Source organism: Henckelia pumila, chromosome 3 (genome assembly GCF_033568475.1).
Source record: "Henckelia pumila isolate YLH828 chromosome 3, ASM3356847v2, whole genome shotgun sequence".
NCBI classification, from domain to species: domain Eukaryota; kingdom Viridiplantae; phylum Streptophyta; class Magnoliopsida; order Lamiales; family Gesneriaceae; genus Henckelia; species Henckelia pumila.
Window position 1 is genome coordinate 136,531,366 of NC_133122.1, and position 17,824 is coordinate 136,549,189.

Sequence of the window (17,824 nt, forward strand, 5' to 3'; positions counted from 1 at the left end):
AAATGAAATTCCTCTATTTTAAATTTAAGGGCTCAATAGCTTGATCCTTGCACGAAGACATTATGAAATTTTAGCAAAAATTTCTCAACATCTTGGCAGAAATTTTAATTACTCTTCCAATCATGTACAATAGATTTTAAAAAAAGCGTTGTCTTTGATGAATAAAAAAAATATAACCACAACGCTTTTCACTAAAAGCGTTGTCTTTTAAAAAACGAGAACACTTTTCACTAAAAGCGTTGTCTTTTAAGTGTTGTGTTTGTGCATTTTTCTTGTAGTGAAGCATTGGGCTTGGCCGAGTGTACGTGCTCCTACAAGCGTGCGTCACACTTACATTATAAGAAACTCTGAATGTCTATTATATATTGTTGACCGGTGGTATTTTTTGTAGTTGAACTTCTATCTTTAAATTAGTTTTGTTAGTATTTTTTTGGATTGCTTTGGAACACTATCTTTTGAATCTTGTGGTGATATTATCTTTCTGTTTTAGTGCTGTTAATATTTCATCTTGCTAGCCTTATCCTTTGAGTTGTTTTAAAAATCAAATTTGTCTTGATTGGGCTTAGATGATATTATTTGTGTGATTTTTCTTTCTTGAATAGATGTGATAAGATATCTGCAGGAGAGCATCATATAAAGAGGAGTGGAACGTGATTTTGGAGTGGACTTGCAAGTGCAAAAAATCGAATACATGTTCTACTGTGTGTTCTGATAGAAAGCAAGAGAAGCTCAGTGAATATAACTAAAATATATTCTGTGTTGACAATTTGATTTTTTATGGTGATACAAGATTACAATTGATACTGGATACGTTCCTCGGGAGAGGAAGGTGATGTTCTCGGGAGAGGACAATTTGCGACTTTGAAGGGATTTCAAGCAAAGCAGATCAAGACGAGTGGTGCTCGCCAAATGACTTCAACAAATGTGTTCTTCATTAAGGCGTCATGAACAAGAGGAAGTCTTGTGGTTTTTGATTAAGTCCTAGTTGTAACACATTGAAATGTTTGTGAAATCATTTGAAATCTGGGCATGGCCTCGTAGACGTAGGTCTTTTGACCGAACTATGTTAAAAATCTCGTGTTCTTATTTTTATTCTTCTGCTACATATATTTTATTGTGTACTCTATATAAAGTAAACAACTACAATCATAACATAGAATTTCAATTGGCTTCAGAGAGGTTCACTTTACCTAGTACTAAGTGAGATCCGAATAATTATTCTGTGTTTTTTTTTGTTGTTGCAGAGATGGATTCTGGAAGAGAAGGAGGTTCTATGAACAAACCTCCACTCTTGGATGGGACTAATTACCCATTTTGGAAAGCAAGAATGAAAGCTTTCATTAAATCCGTTGATGAAAAAGCCTGGAGATCTATTGTGACAGGATGGACTCCTCCAATGGAAAAATTAGGTGAAGAAAAAGAGACCATATTGAAGAAAGAAGACAAGTGGACTGCAGATGAAGAACGACTTGGAATGGCTAATGCAAAATCTTTAAATGCCATTTTTATTGCTGTTGATATTAATCAGTTTAAACTAATATCTACTTGTGAATCTGCTAGGGATGCTTGGAATATTTTGGAGACAGCATATGAAGGGACAACAACTGTTAAAATTTCTAAACTTCAAATTCTAACTACCAGGTTCGAAGAGCTGAAGATGGAGGAGGATGAGACTCTTAATGATTTCAACACGAAATTGTGTGATATTTCTAATGAAGCATTTGCTCTAGGAGAAAAATACTCAGATGCAAAACTTGTTCGAAAAACACTACGTTCGCTTCCAAAAAGATTTGACATGAAAGTTGCAGCAATTGAGGAAGCCAAAGACATTGATTCCATGCGTTTGGATGAGCTAATGGGATCACTGCTCACATTTGAATTGAAGTTTAAGCAAAAAAGAAAGGACAAAGGAATTGCCTTGAAAGCCGAAACTCAAAATATTGAGGGAAGTGATGTATCTGAAAATGAAAATGATTTGGTTGAGTCACTTGCTTTACTTACCAAAAATTTTACTAAAGTGTTGAAAAGAATGAAAAATCAAGGAAAAACCTGGAATCCATCTAAAGCTAACAAATATTACAATTCTCGAAATTTCAGGAAAAACAAGGAGGATGCTGGTAGCACTGAAGAGAAGAACAAATTCAAAGGAATACAGTGTAGGGCATGTGGAGGTTTTGGAAACATTCAAGTAGAATGTGCAAATACCATCAAAGATAAGAATAAAGCCATGAACTCTACTTGGAGTGATGATGAGTCAGAAGAAAGCCAAGATGAGACTGACAGACATGTGAGCAACCATGTTGCACTAACTGCTCATACCAATTTATCAGTGAAAGAGTTGCTGAAAACTCACTGTTCAGAACCCGTCTTACCTTATGTCGCAACAAGCAATAAAACAAAGGTCGAAATATTTGATTCTCAATCTGAAACTGACTCACAAGATGATGAAGGAAGTGGAAATGAAATAGAAGAAACTGAAGTGTTGAAGGCATATTCAAAAATGTATCGTATGTGGAAGATTGTATGTACAAAGAACACATAATTGGTAGAGAAAACGGAGTTGCTTCATCGTGAGAAAGAAGAATGGAAGAGAGTGGCTCAGGAACATGAACATGATGCTGCAGGGAGTAAAATAAAATTAACAGATGCTCTACATGAACTTAATTTTTTGAAAGAGCGAATTAAAATGTTTAATGTAGGAACCGCTAATCTTGATCATGTTTTATCTTTGTAGAGAAACAGTGGAGATAAAACTGGGCTAGGATATCAAGAAAACAGTTTATCTTCAGGAACTAAATTTGTGAAAGAAACAAGAATGAATCATCGTCATGGATATAAATGTAAGCCATTTATTCCCATATGTCACTATTGTGGAAAATCTGGTCACATAAGACCAAAATGCTATGATTATATCAGAGATTTTAGAAGAATAAAAACCTTGCCCTCTATATATCAAACATATAGACAACATTTTAGAACCAATATCCGTCAGAACTCGGGTAAGAAGATTTGGCTTAGAAAATCCGATTTGAACTGTTATGTAGCATATACTTCTATGCAAAATGATTCTGACAACTCCTGGTATTTTGATAGTGGCTCATCTAGGCACATGGCAGGCGATCTCTCACTTCTTACAAACTACAAGGAATGCAAAGAAGGGAAAGTAACTTTTGGTGATGGCATGAAAGGAAGAGTATTAGGAAAAGGAACACTTAATGTTCCAGGATGTCCTAAGTTCAAGAATGTGCTACATGTTGAAGGGCTCAAATCAAATCTCATAAGCATCAGTCAACTTTGTGACCAAGACTTACATGTGAAATTCAATAAAAATGGTTGTGAAGTACTTGATTCAAATAATGTCTGTGTTTCGCAGGGATCTAGATCTGGGGACAACTGCTATATCTTATCCGTCTTAATTTCTAAATCTGCCCCAGTTTTGTGCCATAAGACTAGTACTGATGATATTGATATTTGGCATAAAAAATTGGGTCACTTGAATTATGACAGTCTGATCAAAATTGTGAATGCAGGAGCAGTTCGAGGAATACCAAAGCTAGGAAAGAAAATCCCTGGAATTTGTGGATCTTGTCAACTCGGGAAACAAACGAGAGCTCCACACAGTGCAATACACAAGTTCACAACAACCAGATTACTTGAACTTGTTCACATGGATCTTATGGGACCTATGCAAGTAGAAAGTGTTGGTGGGAAAAGATATGTTTTTGTGTGTGTTGATGATTATTCTAGATTTACTTGGGTGAACTTTATAAAAGAAAAATCTGATACTTTTGATTATTTCAAACAGTTGTGTGTCAAGATCATGAATGAAAAACAGTGCATCATTGGTAGGATTAGAAGTGATCATGGGAGAGAATTTGAAAATATTATGTTTGCTAACTTTTGCAATGAGCAGGGAATTAGTCATGAATTTTCAGCCCCAAAAACTCCACAGAAAAATGGGATTGTTGAACGAAAGAATAGGACACTTCAAGAAATGGCTCGAGTCATGCTAAATTCAAAGAAACTTCCAATGAAACTGTGGGCAGAAGCTGTCAACACATCATTCTATACAATAAATAGAGTCTATTTGAGGCCAGGTATCACAAAAACTCCGTATGAAATTTGGAAAGGTAAGAAGCGAAACCTTAACTACTTTCATGTGTTTGGCTGTGTATGCTACATTCTAAATGATCGAGAACATCGGGGTAAGTTCCAAGCTAAAAGTGACCAAGGTGTGTTTATCGGCTATTCCACTAATAGTCGTGCCTATCGTATTTACAATCTGAGGTCTCAAACCATAATGGAATCAGCTAACGTTGTGTTTGATGACAGGAATGACTTGAGTAAATACTCCACCGAAGATGAAGTAGGAGATTTCATGGTAGAATCACTAGAAATCAACGAAAAATCTTCTGATCTAGAAGATGTTTCAGAACCTGCCGGGACATCACATGAGATAGAAATCTTGCAGAATACAAACGAACGTAATGAGAAATCTCAGGATCAACCATTCACTTCTGAAAAGGAGCCTTCATCCAGAATAAAAAAGAACCATCCTTCCTCAGCAATAATCGGTGATCCCAACGAAGGTATACGAACTCGAGATGTGCCAAGAAGAAGGTATGATAACATGGTTAGGTATGTCTACTTTATATCTCAATTTGAACCTAAAAATGTGAAGGAAGCTCTACTAGATGATGCTTGGATAAATGCAATGCATGAAGAATTAGAACAATTCGTTAGAAATGACGTATGTATCTTGGTTCCCAGGCCTAAAGATTTCAATGTTGTTGGAAAAAAATGGATATATAAGAATAAATCTGATGAATTTGGCACAGTTATTAGAAACAAGGCTAGACTAGTTGCTCAAGGTTACTCTCAAATTGAGGGAGTTGATTTTGAAGAAACCTTCGCTCCTGTTGCTAGACTTGAATCTATCAGATTACTTCTTGCTATTGCTTGCTCTCTTCATTTTAAACTATATCAAATGGACGTCAAAAGTGCATTTTTAAATGGTTTTTTGAATGAAGAAGTCTATGTTGAGGAGCCAAAAGGATTTGAGGACCCGTATCATCATGATCATGTCTTCAAACTCAAGCGAGCTATGTATGGGTTGAAGCAAGCTCCAAGAGCTTGGTACGAGAGACTGACTCAGTTTTTTTACTAGCAGGGGCTACAAGAGAGGGGGAGTAGACAAAACTCTGTTTATCAAACACATTAATTCTGATATTATTATTGCTCAAATATATGTCGATGACATTGTTTTTGGATCTACTTTGCAGTTTGAAGTAGATGAATTTTTGTGAATCAAATGAAAGTTGAATTTGAAATGAGTATGGTCGGAGAATTAACCTACTTTTTGTTGGAAAAACGTGTTCAGATCAATTAAGAATTGATACCCGGTGCAGCGGAAGTTTAAAAATTTTATTTTTATATATGGAACGATTCCATATCGTGGGTATCAAAACTTTACGATTAAATTATGCAAGTAAAAATAAAATCACAATTAAATTTTTACCTCCTCAAGCAACGGCTTGATTATGGACACCAACAGAATTTAATCTGCTCTTATTGTATATCCCGGGAACCGATGGCTTCACGATCAATCTCCGGAATCAGGTCCACGAACAAAAAACAGAAACCCTCTAATTGATTGCACTAGAAATCAATCAGATGTTTATCGATGAGAATAAACAGATTTGATTTGTCAATTCAGAATGTAATTTTCCGTAAAAATCACAAACTGAATTTTCTCAAAAGGGACAGAGGATTTCGAAAATCCCCTTGAAATAATATGAGTGATTTTTGAAAATTGCTAGAATGAATTCTTGTGATTTTCGAACACTACTCATCTATTTATAGATAATTTCTAGACTAGATTAATTTATGATTGTATTAGGATTAAGTTATGATTGTATTAGGACTCTAACTCCTTAGGGCCCACAATCCATAACTTAAGCCCAACAAGCCAAGCCCGTTATTATAGAAATTAATATAAAATTCATCATGACTCCGATTGATAAACCGATTTCACCAATGTGCACAGAAACCATTTCTGCACCTTTTAAAGTCAAGATAATTTTTCTGAATCCGAATTCAGTGATTTCCAAAAATGCCCATGTCTATGTCATTTTAGGAAATTCCACTCCCTTTTAGTTAAGAAGTCCAATTTCTCTTTCATTAAATTTAACTCATTAAATTTAACTATCTCAACGGGGTTTAGTAATCCATTACTTGTGTGACCCTCAATGGTTTAGGGATACAGCTAGCCGTGGGCTCACAACTCCTTGTGACTCGGAACAACAATTTCCAACTTGCCCAATGAATCATGGTAAGAGCGTCTAGCAACATCGCCCCATGATTCCCTAGGTATCACTGATAGTGCCTGCAAGAACCAGTAGATTTTGGTTAGCGTACAGTACGGTCCCTTCATCCATATATCCCGATCGAATCAACAACTATTGGTGCATCGAGAGTCGTTCGAGATTCGATAACTATGCATTACATCTTGGAGATCAAATAGTGACATTGCATGTGTTACTAGGAAAACCGAGTAACCTAAAACACATCATGTACTCTGCCAGAGATTCGTCACACTAATATCTCCTCAGATCGCATAGGATATCCATACTCGCAAGTATGTGGTGAATCCTTGAAAACAAAGCATCGAATCCTATATGTGTCGTAACTGTACCCAATCCCGACACCTGTTGACCCCAATAGAGTCGGTAAATGAGTCAAAGTACAGTACTAGCATATAGTATGTAAGGCCCGAAAATATTAAGTTCTGAATTACGGGATTTAGTATTTAAATTCCGAATAAAAGAGAAAAGATGAATTTATGAATTTAAGAATGTATGGAAATTAGAGATTTCAATTTCGGGTCAGAAATATTTAATTTTCGGATTTTCGGATTTTAAGATTTTAATATCCGGAATTCTTAAATTAAAAAATTAAAAATATTTGAATTGATATTTATGGAATTTAAGATGTGAATTCCAAGATGATAAATATCAAGGATTTAATTTGAGTATGAAATCCGAGTAAGGACTCATTTGCAAATATTGAATAGTTCAAGGACTAAAATGCGATAAGGTCCAAAATGATTTAATTTTAATCTGAGAATATTTAATTTGAGAATATTTAGAGTTTAGACTTGAATTCTAATATTCTTAAATTATTTATGATTGAAATTGAATTAAATCGCTTGTCCGGGGACTGAATTCCAATTAGCCCAAAGTTCAGGGACTAAACTGCAAATAGACTAATATATATCTAAACTTCACATTTTTCCTTCTGATTCTCACGTGAATCAGCAGACTTAAGGGGGAAAAGAAATCAGAAGCTTCACACGCCATTTTTGCTCCTCTTTAAGCTCCGATCAAAATCAATCCGCCCGGTAGAATTTCCGATTGAATATATATTTGTGATCACAGCTTCGAGTACTTCGTTTTGACGTAAGTTTTATGAAGTTCTACCATGTTTGAATTTTAAGTTGTTGGTAGAATTACGATTTGATTGTATAAACATGTTCTAGCATATACGACGATAGCATATCTAAGATGGTTCGAGAAAAGATCGTCGTTTGAACATGTTTTCGATTTTTGAAAGAATTGTTGAAATTATGAAATTATGGGGCTGCATATTTCGAAATTTAGCTGTAGAATTGGTGATGATATGAGATTGATATGATTGTCATATTGATGTTTAAGCTTTTGGAAAGATCGAAATCGTACCGTTACGCCGCCGGTTCAAGATTTTGAATTGCTATGCATTATGAATGTCTAGAGCTGATCTTTAAGCTTATTGTGGATGAATTGAATATAAGATTTTGTTGAGAATAAAGATATGATGATATTTGAATCGAAAGATTTATCGGACTCGAATAGTTGCGACGTCGGTTTGAATTCCGATTGTATTAGCAAGATTTGAACTGAATAAGCTCTAAAGAATTATCGATTTAGATTGGAACTTGATTTTTAGATATGTTATAATCTATTTCAGATTTGAATTGAAGATTATCGAAGTTGAATCGACGAGTTCGAGTTCGAATGACTTGAAGTGTTTGAAGTTGAATCAAGAATACCTTCAAGTAGCATTGATTGAAAAAGCAGATTTTGATGACCGATTTGGCTAGCGTTGAGATGATCAGCATTGGCAACAGATTCAAGAGGTTTGAATTGTAGTAGCCCGTGCCCTAATTGAGTAAATAAAGGATTAATGCTAATTAATTGAATTAGGCATCGGACGGATCGGAAGCTCCGAAGGCACGATCGGAAGCTCCGAACAGGATCGGAAGCTCCGATGAGCGATCGGAGGCACCGATCGATATTACGTCAGGCATGACGTGTGGTTGGATCGGAAGCTCCGATCAGGACCGGAGGCTCCGATCACCCCTATCCGGAGTCATCAAGTGATATTTTGACATGTGGCAGATCAGGATCTTCGGAAGCTCCGATGGCAGGATCGGACGTTCCGATCGAGGTTCGGACGTTCCGATCAAGGATCGGAAGTTCCGATCGTTGTCTATAAATAGAAGGCTGAGACTTCACTTTCTTTTGCCAATTCCGAGTTCTCCTTTCCTTTCTAGTCCTTTTGGAGCTGTTCTAGTCTTCTTAGGCTTGGTCCGGAGGTCGGAGAGGCGTTCGGTAGTCGTAGCGGAGTTGTGCCCAAGTTCTGGAGGCATCGACATCAAAGGGCTAACGACGGACGAAGGTATAGCTTTTGCTTCCTATAAATATTTATGAGTATGCAATAGCTTAGTTAAGGCTTTTAGAGCACTTTAATGATAGTAGTATCATTTGGCAGTGTAGAGCAGACTATAGGCGTGGACCTAGAGTTGGTAGAGCTTGCACTGTATTGAGGTACGAAAGTACTGTTCGAGATATCCTGACTGAGTATGCATGTATTACGTGACTGCATGATTTATATGCCATGATATTATGCTGCATTCATTTGCATCTTGCTGTATCTCTTTCGAGATGTCTGTTAGTAGGGTTTTACCCTATCCTGTTAGTGGATGGACTTCCATCGATTTGGGTCCGGCGTATCCACGGTTATCTCGGTATGGGAGCCACCTCCTGAAGCGACGGCACAGCGTGCTACATACCAGGGCCCGGTCTGTCTCTGTTATCTGATCCTTGACCTCGAGTCTATAGGGAGTTCACTTTGCATGCATGTATACTCATACTCTCGCACTGAGCGTTTTATGCTCACGTCTCGTACTCTGTATTTTTCTGGACAACCTATTCCATGGGGCAGGTTTGCGATTGGACGAGGAGGGTGGATCCAGGAGGGGCTAGTCAGTGGTTGGCCAGCTGGAGCATCGTCTAGGTTTTATTACTGTTGTTTGGGTTTATACAGCTATTCGATTTGGTTGTATAATATTGGATAATTACAGATTCCTTTACTTGGGATTGTATAATGTTATTGGATTCCGCAGTTTTATTCTGATATCTGTTTAATTAAGTTAATTGCATGCATAAGTTCTGTTTAGTAGGTGATCCGGTTAAGGGTCACTACATTTATGGTATCAGAGCATGCAAAAGATTTCTTGGGATTTAGTCTCATCTTGAGGTATTTTTGTAGATGTCAAATCGTGACGACCAGAGTTCTCATGGCAGTGTTGGTGGGCGTTGGGGTGATGCCGACCGGGAGCCTCGTCGATAACGGCGTCATCGTCACCATGACGACGAGCGTTTCACTGTGCGTCGATTCTTAGCTATGGGTCCTAAGCCCTTAGTTGGAGGTGAGTCTCCGGAGGATGCGGAGAACTGGTTAGACCGCATGGAGACGACTTTTCAGACTTTCCAATGCACCGATGAGCAGAAGGTGGAGACCCTTGGCTATCTTCTGGATGGGCGTGCGCGCAGGTGGTGGAGGTTTACTTCTGCACCTTTTGTTGCGGCGAGAGGAGTGGCCACCTGGGCCGAGTTCCGCACAGCTTTCCAAAAGCGGTATTTTCCTCCTGCACTCCGACAGTCGAAGGCAGGCGAGCTACTGAGTCTGCGACAGGGAACCATGTCTATCGATGAGTATCAGCAGAGGTTCTTTGATCTGCTATCCTATTGCCCCGAGATTGCTGATAGCTCAGAGATGAAGTATAATCTGTTTCTTCAGGGCCTTAACCCTGAGATCCATGACCGTGTGGCGGTTGGTGACGACATGTCCTACGAGGGTTTGGTGAGCCGTTGTCATCAGGCGGAGGACAGCATTCGGCGGAACAGGTCTTTCTCTCAGTCGAGACCTGCTAGTTCTTTGGGTCCCCGTGCCCAAACTTTCAAGAAGTCTGGATCTTCTTCTTCCTCTGGTTCTGGAGGTGTTGTCCGTTTCGGTAAGAAGGACAAGTGTGATCACTGTGGGAAGAACCATCCATCCGAAAAGTGTCGTAGAGCTTCTGGAGCTTGTTTCCGTTGTGGAGAGACTGGTCATATCCGGAGGGATTGTCCACTGTCTGGGGGAGGTGGTTCTGGTTCTGGTTCAGGATCGGGTTCTCAGGCTACCGTACAGCAGAGGTCGCAGGGACAGTCTGCTGGGAGTTCTCATTTGAGGCCACGAGCTTCTGGCCAGGTGTTTGCCCTGAGACATGATAAGGCTGTGGAGGAGAATGAGAAAGTCATCGCAGGTACATTTCTGCTTTATGGTATACCTGCTCTTGTACTTATTGACACTGGTGCATCTCATTCCTTCATTTCTGCACGTTTTGTTAAGAGGCATAAGTTACCATGCATTGCACTAGACGTAGTGATGTCTGTTTCTACTCCGACGGGCCAATCTGCTTTGGCTAAGCGTCTAGTGATGGGTTGCCCTTTAGAGTTTGAAGGGAACGTTCTGTTAGCGAATCTTATGGTCCTGGCGATGGACGACTTTGATTGCATTCTGGGAATAGATGTGCTGACTACCTATCGAGCATCAGTGGACTGCTATCAGAGATTAGTACGCTTTCATCCAGAAGGGAGTGAGAGTTGGTTTTTCTATGGTAAGGGAGCGCGACCCCCGATGCCTTTGGTATCAGCTTTGAGAGCCTGTCGAGCTCTAGAGTCTGGCGGGGAAGGCTACCTTATCTATGCAGTTGATTTGTCCGCTGAGAGTATTGGGATAGAGAGCATTCCTGTTGTGGATGAATTTCCAGATGTGTTTCCTGATGAGATTCCGGGTTTTCCTCCTGCTAGGGAAGTCGAGTTTGGCATAGAGTTGATGCCGGGTACTTCGCCTATTTCTAGAGCACCGTATCGTCTGGCTCCGTCAGAGATGCGTGAGTTAAAGAATCAGCTACAGGATCTTTTAGACAAGGGGTACATTCGTCCTAGTGTATCTCCTTGGGGAGCTCCTGTTCTCTTCGTGAAGAAGAAGGATGGGTCGATGCGGCTGTGCATTGACTACCGGCAGCTGAATCGAGTCACTGTGAAGAACAAGTATCCGTTGCCTCGTGTTGATGACTTGTTTAACCAGCTGCAGGGCACATCAATTTACTCCAAGATTGACTTGAGATCTGGGTATCATCATTTGAGAGTCCGTGATCAGGACGTAGCCAAGACTGCATTCCGTACTCGCTATGGGCATTACGAGTTCCTAGTGATGCCATTTGGTTTGACTAATGCGCTGGCTATATTCATGGATCTGATGAACCGTGTCTTCAGGGAGTATTTGGACAAGTTTGTCGTGGTCTTCATTGACGACATCTTGGTGTATTCGCATAATACGGAAGAGCATGTTTCTCACTTGCGGTTGGTACTACAGACTCTTCGAGATGAGCAGTTGTACGCCAAGCTGAGCAAGTGTGAGTTCTGGATGGATAGAGTGGTCTTTCTTGGCCATATCATATCCAGGGAGGGGATTTCTGTTGATCCAAGCAAGATTGAAGCGGTACTTAATTGGTCGCGTCCGACGACAGTTGCTGAGATCCGTAGTTTTCTGGGTCTAGCAGGGTATTATCGTCGCTTCATTCTGAACTTCTCTCAGTTAGCTCGACCGTTGACGCAGATTACCCGCAAGGGTGTGGATTTTGAGTGGTCCTCCGAGTGTGAGGAGAATTTCCGTGAGCTTCGACGGCGGTTGACTTCTGCGCCGGTGTTAGCATTACCGTCAGGATCTGGAGGGTATGTAGTTTACACGGATGCTTCTCTTCAGGGGTTAGGTTGTGTCCTGACTCAGAATGGGCATGTGATTGCATACGCTTCTAGACAGCTGAAGCTTCACGAGGACAACTACCCAGTCCATGATTTGGAATTGGTAGCCATTGTGTTCGCTTTGAAGATCTGGCGTCATTATCTGTATGGCGAGAAACTTGAGATCTTCACCGACCATAAGAGTCTCAAGTATTTGTTCACTCAGGCGGAGTTGAACATGAGGCAGAGACGTTGGATGGACTTGCTTAAGGACTATGATTGCGAGATTAAGTACCATCCGGGAGCTGCTAATCTCACCGCTGATGCTTTGAGTCGCAAGGTGCGACTATCCGCACTTCAGACTTGTTCGATGTCTAGTGCGATCAGTGACTGTTGTACTTCAGGTTATACCTTCAAGCATAAGAAAGGTATGCAGAGTATCCAGATGTTTGCGATATTATCTGAGCCAGCTTTGTACTCGCGGATCCGAGATGCTCAGATGTCTGATTCGAAGACCCAGCGTTTAGCTCGTCTAGCTAACGAGGGTAGCTCGTCTGGATTTCATTATCAGTCAGACGGCTTTCTGTGTTTGTCTGGTAGGCTTGTGATTCCACAGGATGAAGAGTTGCGAGAGGAGATTTTATCTCAGGCACATCGCACTAAGTTGAGTATTCATCCTGGGAGCAACAAGATGTACAAGGGTCTACGTACTCGTTTCTGGTGGAAGGGAATGAAACGCAGTGTTTATCAGTTTGTTTCGAGATGTTTGGTGTGTCAACAGGTCAAGGCAGAGCACCGACGACCTGGAGGATTGCTTCACAGTCTGCCTATTCCTGAATGGAAATGGGAGTTTATCACTATGGACTTTGTGACCCATTTGCCGGTATCCCCGAGGAACTGTGATGCTATCTGGGTGGTGGTGGACCGACTCACCAAGTCAGCGCATTTCATTGCCTATAGCCGAGAGTACTCTGTGGATCGCATGGCACGGATGTACATTCAGGAGATCGTCCGACTTCATGGAGTGCCTGTGAGCATTGTCAGCGATCGGGACCCCAGGTTTACTTCTAGGTTCTGGGGGAGTGTTCAGCGTGCGATGGGTACTACTCTCAGTTTGAGTACAGCCTATCATCCGGAGACTGATGGTCAGTCAGAGCGCACTATCCGTACATTAGAGTATATGCTAAGAGCGTGCGTCATGGATTTTGGTTCAGCCTGGCAGGATCATTTGCCGTTGATCGAGTTCGCTTACAACAACAGCTATCACACTAGTATTGGGATGGCACCTTTTGAAGCGTTGTATGGGCGACGTTGTCGTACTCCACTCTTCTGGGAAGAAGTGAGGGAGAGACAGGCTGAAGGACCGGAGTTTATCCAGCAGGCGATAGACATTGTTGATCAGATCAAGAAACGGATTAAGACTGCACAGGATCGTCAGGCCAGCTATGCTAATATCAAGCGTAGGCCTTTGCAGTTCGAGGTCGGGGAGAAAGTTTTTCTGAGAGTGTCACCTTTCCGCAAGATTCTCAGATTTGGCCTTAAGGGCAAGTTGTCTCCCAGATTTATCGGTCCGTTTGAGATCTTGGAGAGCATTGGCGATTTGGCTTATCGACTAGCTTTGCCACCGCATCTATCCAGCATTCACGACGTGTTCCACGTATCTCTGTTGCGACGGTATGTGGCGGATGAATCTCATATTCTGCAGCGGTCTGAGGTTCAGGTAGACAAGGATTTGACTTATGTTGAGAAACCTCTTCGTATCCTGGATTATAAGGATAAGGTTTTACGGAACAAAGTCATTCCTTTGGTTTTAATTCAGTGGCAGCGCCGAGGCACTGAGGAAGCCACTTGGGAGCTTGAGGACAGGATGCGTAAAGACCATCCTGGGTTGTTTTGATTTCATTCTTTAAGTTGTATTCAGTTGCAAACTCTGTAAACGTTTGATTTGAATAAAGAATGTTTCTGATTTCTGTATTTGCATTCGGTACTTAAGATCTGATTTCGAGGACGAAATATCTTAAGTGGGGGAGAATGTAGTAGCCCGTGCCCTAATTGAGTAATTAAAGAATTAATGCTAATTAATTGAATTAGGCATCGGACGGATCGAAAGCTCCGAAGGCACGATCGGAAGCTCCGAACAGGATCGGAAGCTCCGATGAGCGATCGGAGGCACCGATCGATATTACGTCAGGCATGACGTGTGGTTGGATCGGAAGCTCCGATCAGGACCGGAGGCTCCGATCACCCCTATCCGGAGTCATCAAGTGATATTTTGACATGTGGCAGATCAGGATCTTCGGAAGCTCCGATGACAGGATCGGACGTTCCGATCGAGGTTCGGACGTTCCGATCAAGGATCGGAAGTTCCGATCGTTGTCTATAAATAGAAGGCCGAGACTTCACTTTCATTTGCCAATTCCGAGTTCTCCTTTCCTTTCTAGTCCTTTTGGAGCTGTTCTAGTCTTCTTAGGCTTGGTCCGGAGGTCGGAGAGGCGTTCGGTAGTCGTAGCGGAGTTGTGCCCAAGTTCTGGAGGCATCGACATCAAAGGGCTAACGACGGACGAAGGTATAGCTTTTGCTTCCTATAAATATTTAGGAGTATGCAATAGGTTAGTTAAGGCTTTTAGAGCACTTTAATGATAGTAGTATCATTTGGCAGTGTAGAGCAGACTATAGGCGTGGACCTAGAGTTGGTAGAGCTTGCACTGTATTGAGGTACGAAAGTACTGTTCGAGATATCCTGACTGAGTATGCATGTATTACGTGACTGCATGATTTATATGCCATGATATTATGCTGCATTCATTTGCATCTTGCTGTATCTCTTTCGAGATGTCTGTTAGTAGGGTTTTACCCTATCCTGTTAGTGGATGGACTTCCATCGATTTGGGTCCGGCGTATCCACGGTTATCTCGGTATGGGAGCCACCTCCTGAAGCGACGGCACAGCGTGCTACATACCAGGGCCCGGTCTGTCTCTGTTATCTGATCCTTGACCTCGAGTCTATAGGGAGTTCACTTTGCATGCATGTATACTCATACTCTCACACTGAGCGTTTTATGCTCACGTCTCGTACTCTGTATTTTTCTGGACAACCTATTCCATGGGGCAGGTTTGCGATTGGACGAGGAGGGTGGATCCAGGAGGGGCTAGTCAGTGGTTGGCCAGCTGGAGCATCGTCTAGGTTTTATTACTGTTGTTTGGGTTTATACAGCTATTCGATTTGGTTGTATAATATTGGATAATTACAGATTCCTTTACTTGGGATTGTATAATGTTATTGGATTCCGCAGTTTTATTCTGATATCTGTTTAATTAAGTTAATTGCATGCATAAGTTCTGTTTAGTAGGTGATCCGGTTAAGGGTCACTACATGAATCGCGATGAAAGGTATGAGTTGACATTATTCTTGCCAGGTAGAACAACTCGAGAACGTGGTGGTTTTCGAGTTATCCTAAAATCACATACTTAGTTGTTTAAGCGCTCTTATGTGATTTACTTGCTTTTGTTGCTATGAATATTGACTTATGTGTTCAAGATGTTTATCGGCATTTATTTGATTAATGCATACAAATTATGTTGCATTCATCTTGAACCCTACCTTGAATAGCACAGAGGGCAGAATGGCCTAGAGTGCATATGACGTTTGGAGGGCTGTAGTTGAGTGGCACGGAATGTAGACTTACTTCCAGAGCCAGAAGACTCACTATAGTTGCACCAAAGTCAGGGGAAATGAAGTATTCAACTTCACCTCGATTGGGTGAGTGGGTGTTTGTTGAAGATTTTATTCCCCGGGATCCCAAGAACTAAGCTTATTGATATCAGATTTGATAGTCTATTCCTTGGCACATGCATTGCATTTATGCATTAACCTAGAGTTTTTTATGGTTTAGAATATGCAGTTATAAATTCTAGCATGTTGTGATATGCCATTCTAGATATGAATGTTTTATTATGCTTTATATGCTATTGCTTTAGATGAATCGTTATGTGTAAGAATTAAGAGTCGATGATGATTCTTTGATCTACATGTTATTACATGTTTTATGATTTTAGAGTTTTATAGCATATACATTCCATATGCTTTCATGATGTATATGCATGTCTTTCATACTGAGATTTATTTTCACCGGAGTTATCCGGCTGTTGCTTTGTTTGTATGTGTGCATTGCATCAGGTTGGGGCATGATCAAGCTAGAGTTGGCTTGGATAGCTTGAGAAGAGAGATAGCATGTGGTGATTCGGGTTTTAAGCAGATGATATGTATTGTTAATAACATGTTAGAAGACCAAGAATCTTGTACATGTTTCTATTTGGTAAATCCTAGTTTATATTCATGAATTGATGTATTTATGAGTTAGGATTTATTTGTCAATGCATGTATATTATTTTGTAGCTTGTATAAGACTAGATGTCTTTATAATCCAAGTTTGACAGCATTAAGTTGCAGCAGAATTTTTAGAATTTGGAGCCCGCTCGATCGGGTGACTTTTTCGGATCGAGCGAGGCCTGTATTTTGCAAAACAGAGAAATGATTTTTCTTGCCCGCTCGATCGGTTGAAGTTCACCGATCGAGCGAGGCCAAATATGTTCAGACACGAGAGCAGGATATTCTTGCTCGCTCGATCGGGCAAGTTTACCCGATCTAGCGAGGTGCTCAGTTTTTTTTTTTAAATTTTTTTTTAGCTCTTGGTTTGAATATTCTTTTATTGTTCGATTAATTGTTTATTAATCGTTAATTGCCCTAAGATGAGATTAGCAACCCGGGTCCCCACAACAGGTGGTATCAGAGCGTAAAGTCTTGGAGCGTAAAGTCTTGGACTAAAATAGAAGTTGAGTGGGGTAGATTGAGTCGCATGCATTTATAGTATTGCATGATTATGCTTTACTTGTGTTACAGAATTGTATGCGACTATGATTGTTTGATTGAACACTGCTTGCTTTATCGATATGCGAATTACATGCTTATATGCTGATATGTATGCCTAATATATTGAATTCATTAGAATAAATGAATTCGTTGCAAGCATGTTTTATATGAAAAGCATGATAATTTGCAAGCATGTGTTCTATTCAGAAGCATGAGATTATATATATGTTATACTTAAATTGTATGTTATAATCTCTGCCATATCGATTGCTTCTGTTATCGAATAAGATTGCTTATGCAGATAACATGAGAACCTCAGACAGAACAGAACCACAGATAGAACAGAACCGTGTTGAGGTAAGGTTTTGAGCCGATGCACTGAGGAGTATGTGAGTTGAAAAACTCCAAAGCTATGAATCATCAACTTAGAAAGATACAGAATATGCTATGTCTAGAAAGGAGTTGAGTTGAAGAGCTGGATCAGTTGTTCAAGAGAAGAATATTCAGATGAACATAGAATCAGCTTGATTTTATATCAACTCCAGGACTTAGCAAGAAGTTGGTGAAGTTGCCAGAAGAAGTACTGAAATTGTTTGGCAGGTAAGTAAACAGAATTGTTTCTTTCCGTATATGTTAAAGAAGATAGAACAGTAAAATTTGCAGACTAGAAGCATAAGTTGATTTCAAGCCAGGAATAGAAGAACGAAATCATGAACTGGTAGTATGAGGCAGCGTTGAATTTTTTTTTTATTCACGCCTCTGTAATTGTGGAAACACTATAATCATCACCTCCACTACAACTTCCATAGCAGTATAGCTATGAAGCAAGAGCTAGTGACAATAGTAG

The 17,824-nt window shown here is 40.4% G+C and overlaps 1 protein-coding gene across 1 annotated transcript in view; it reads right to left on the reverse strand.

Annotated features, from left to right (window-relative positions):
- The window catches only part of LOC140889568 (lignin-forming anionic peroxidase-like), a 45,025-nt gene that overhangs the window by 1,855 nt on the left and 25,346 nt on the right, over positions 1-17,824 (reverse strand). Inside the window, exon 3 of the mRNA XM_073297282.1 lies at positions 288-311. Within this exon, the coding sequence (XP_073153383.1) occupies positions 288-311 (24 nt within the window). The remainder of the gene's footprint in view (positions 1-287; positions 312-17,824) is intronic.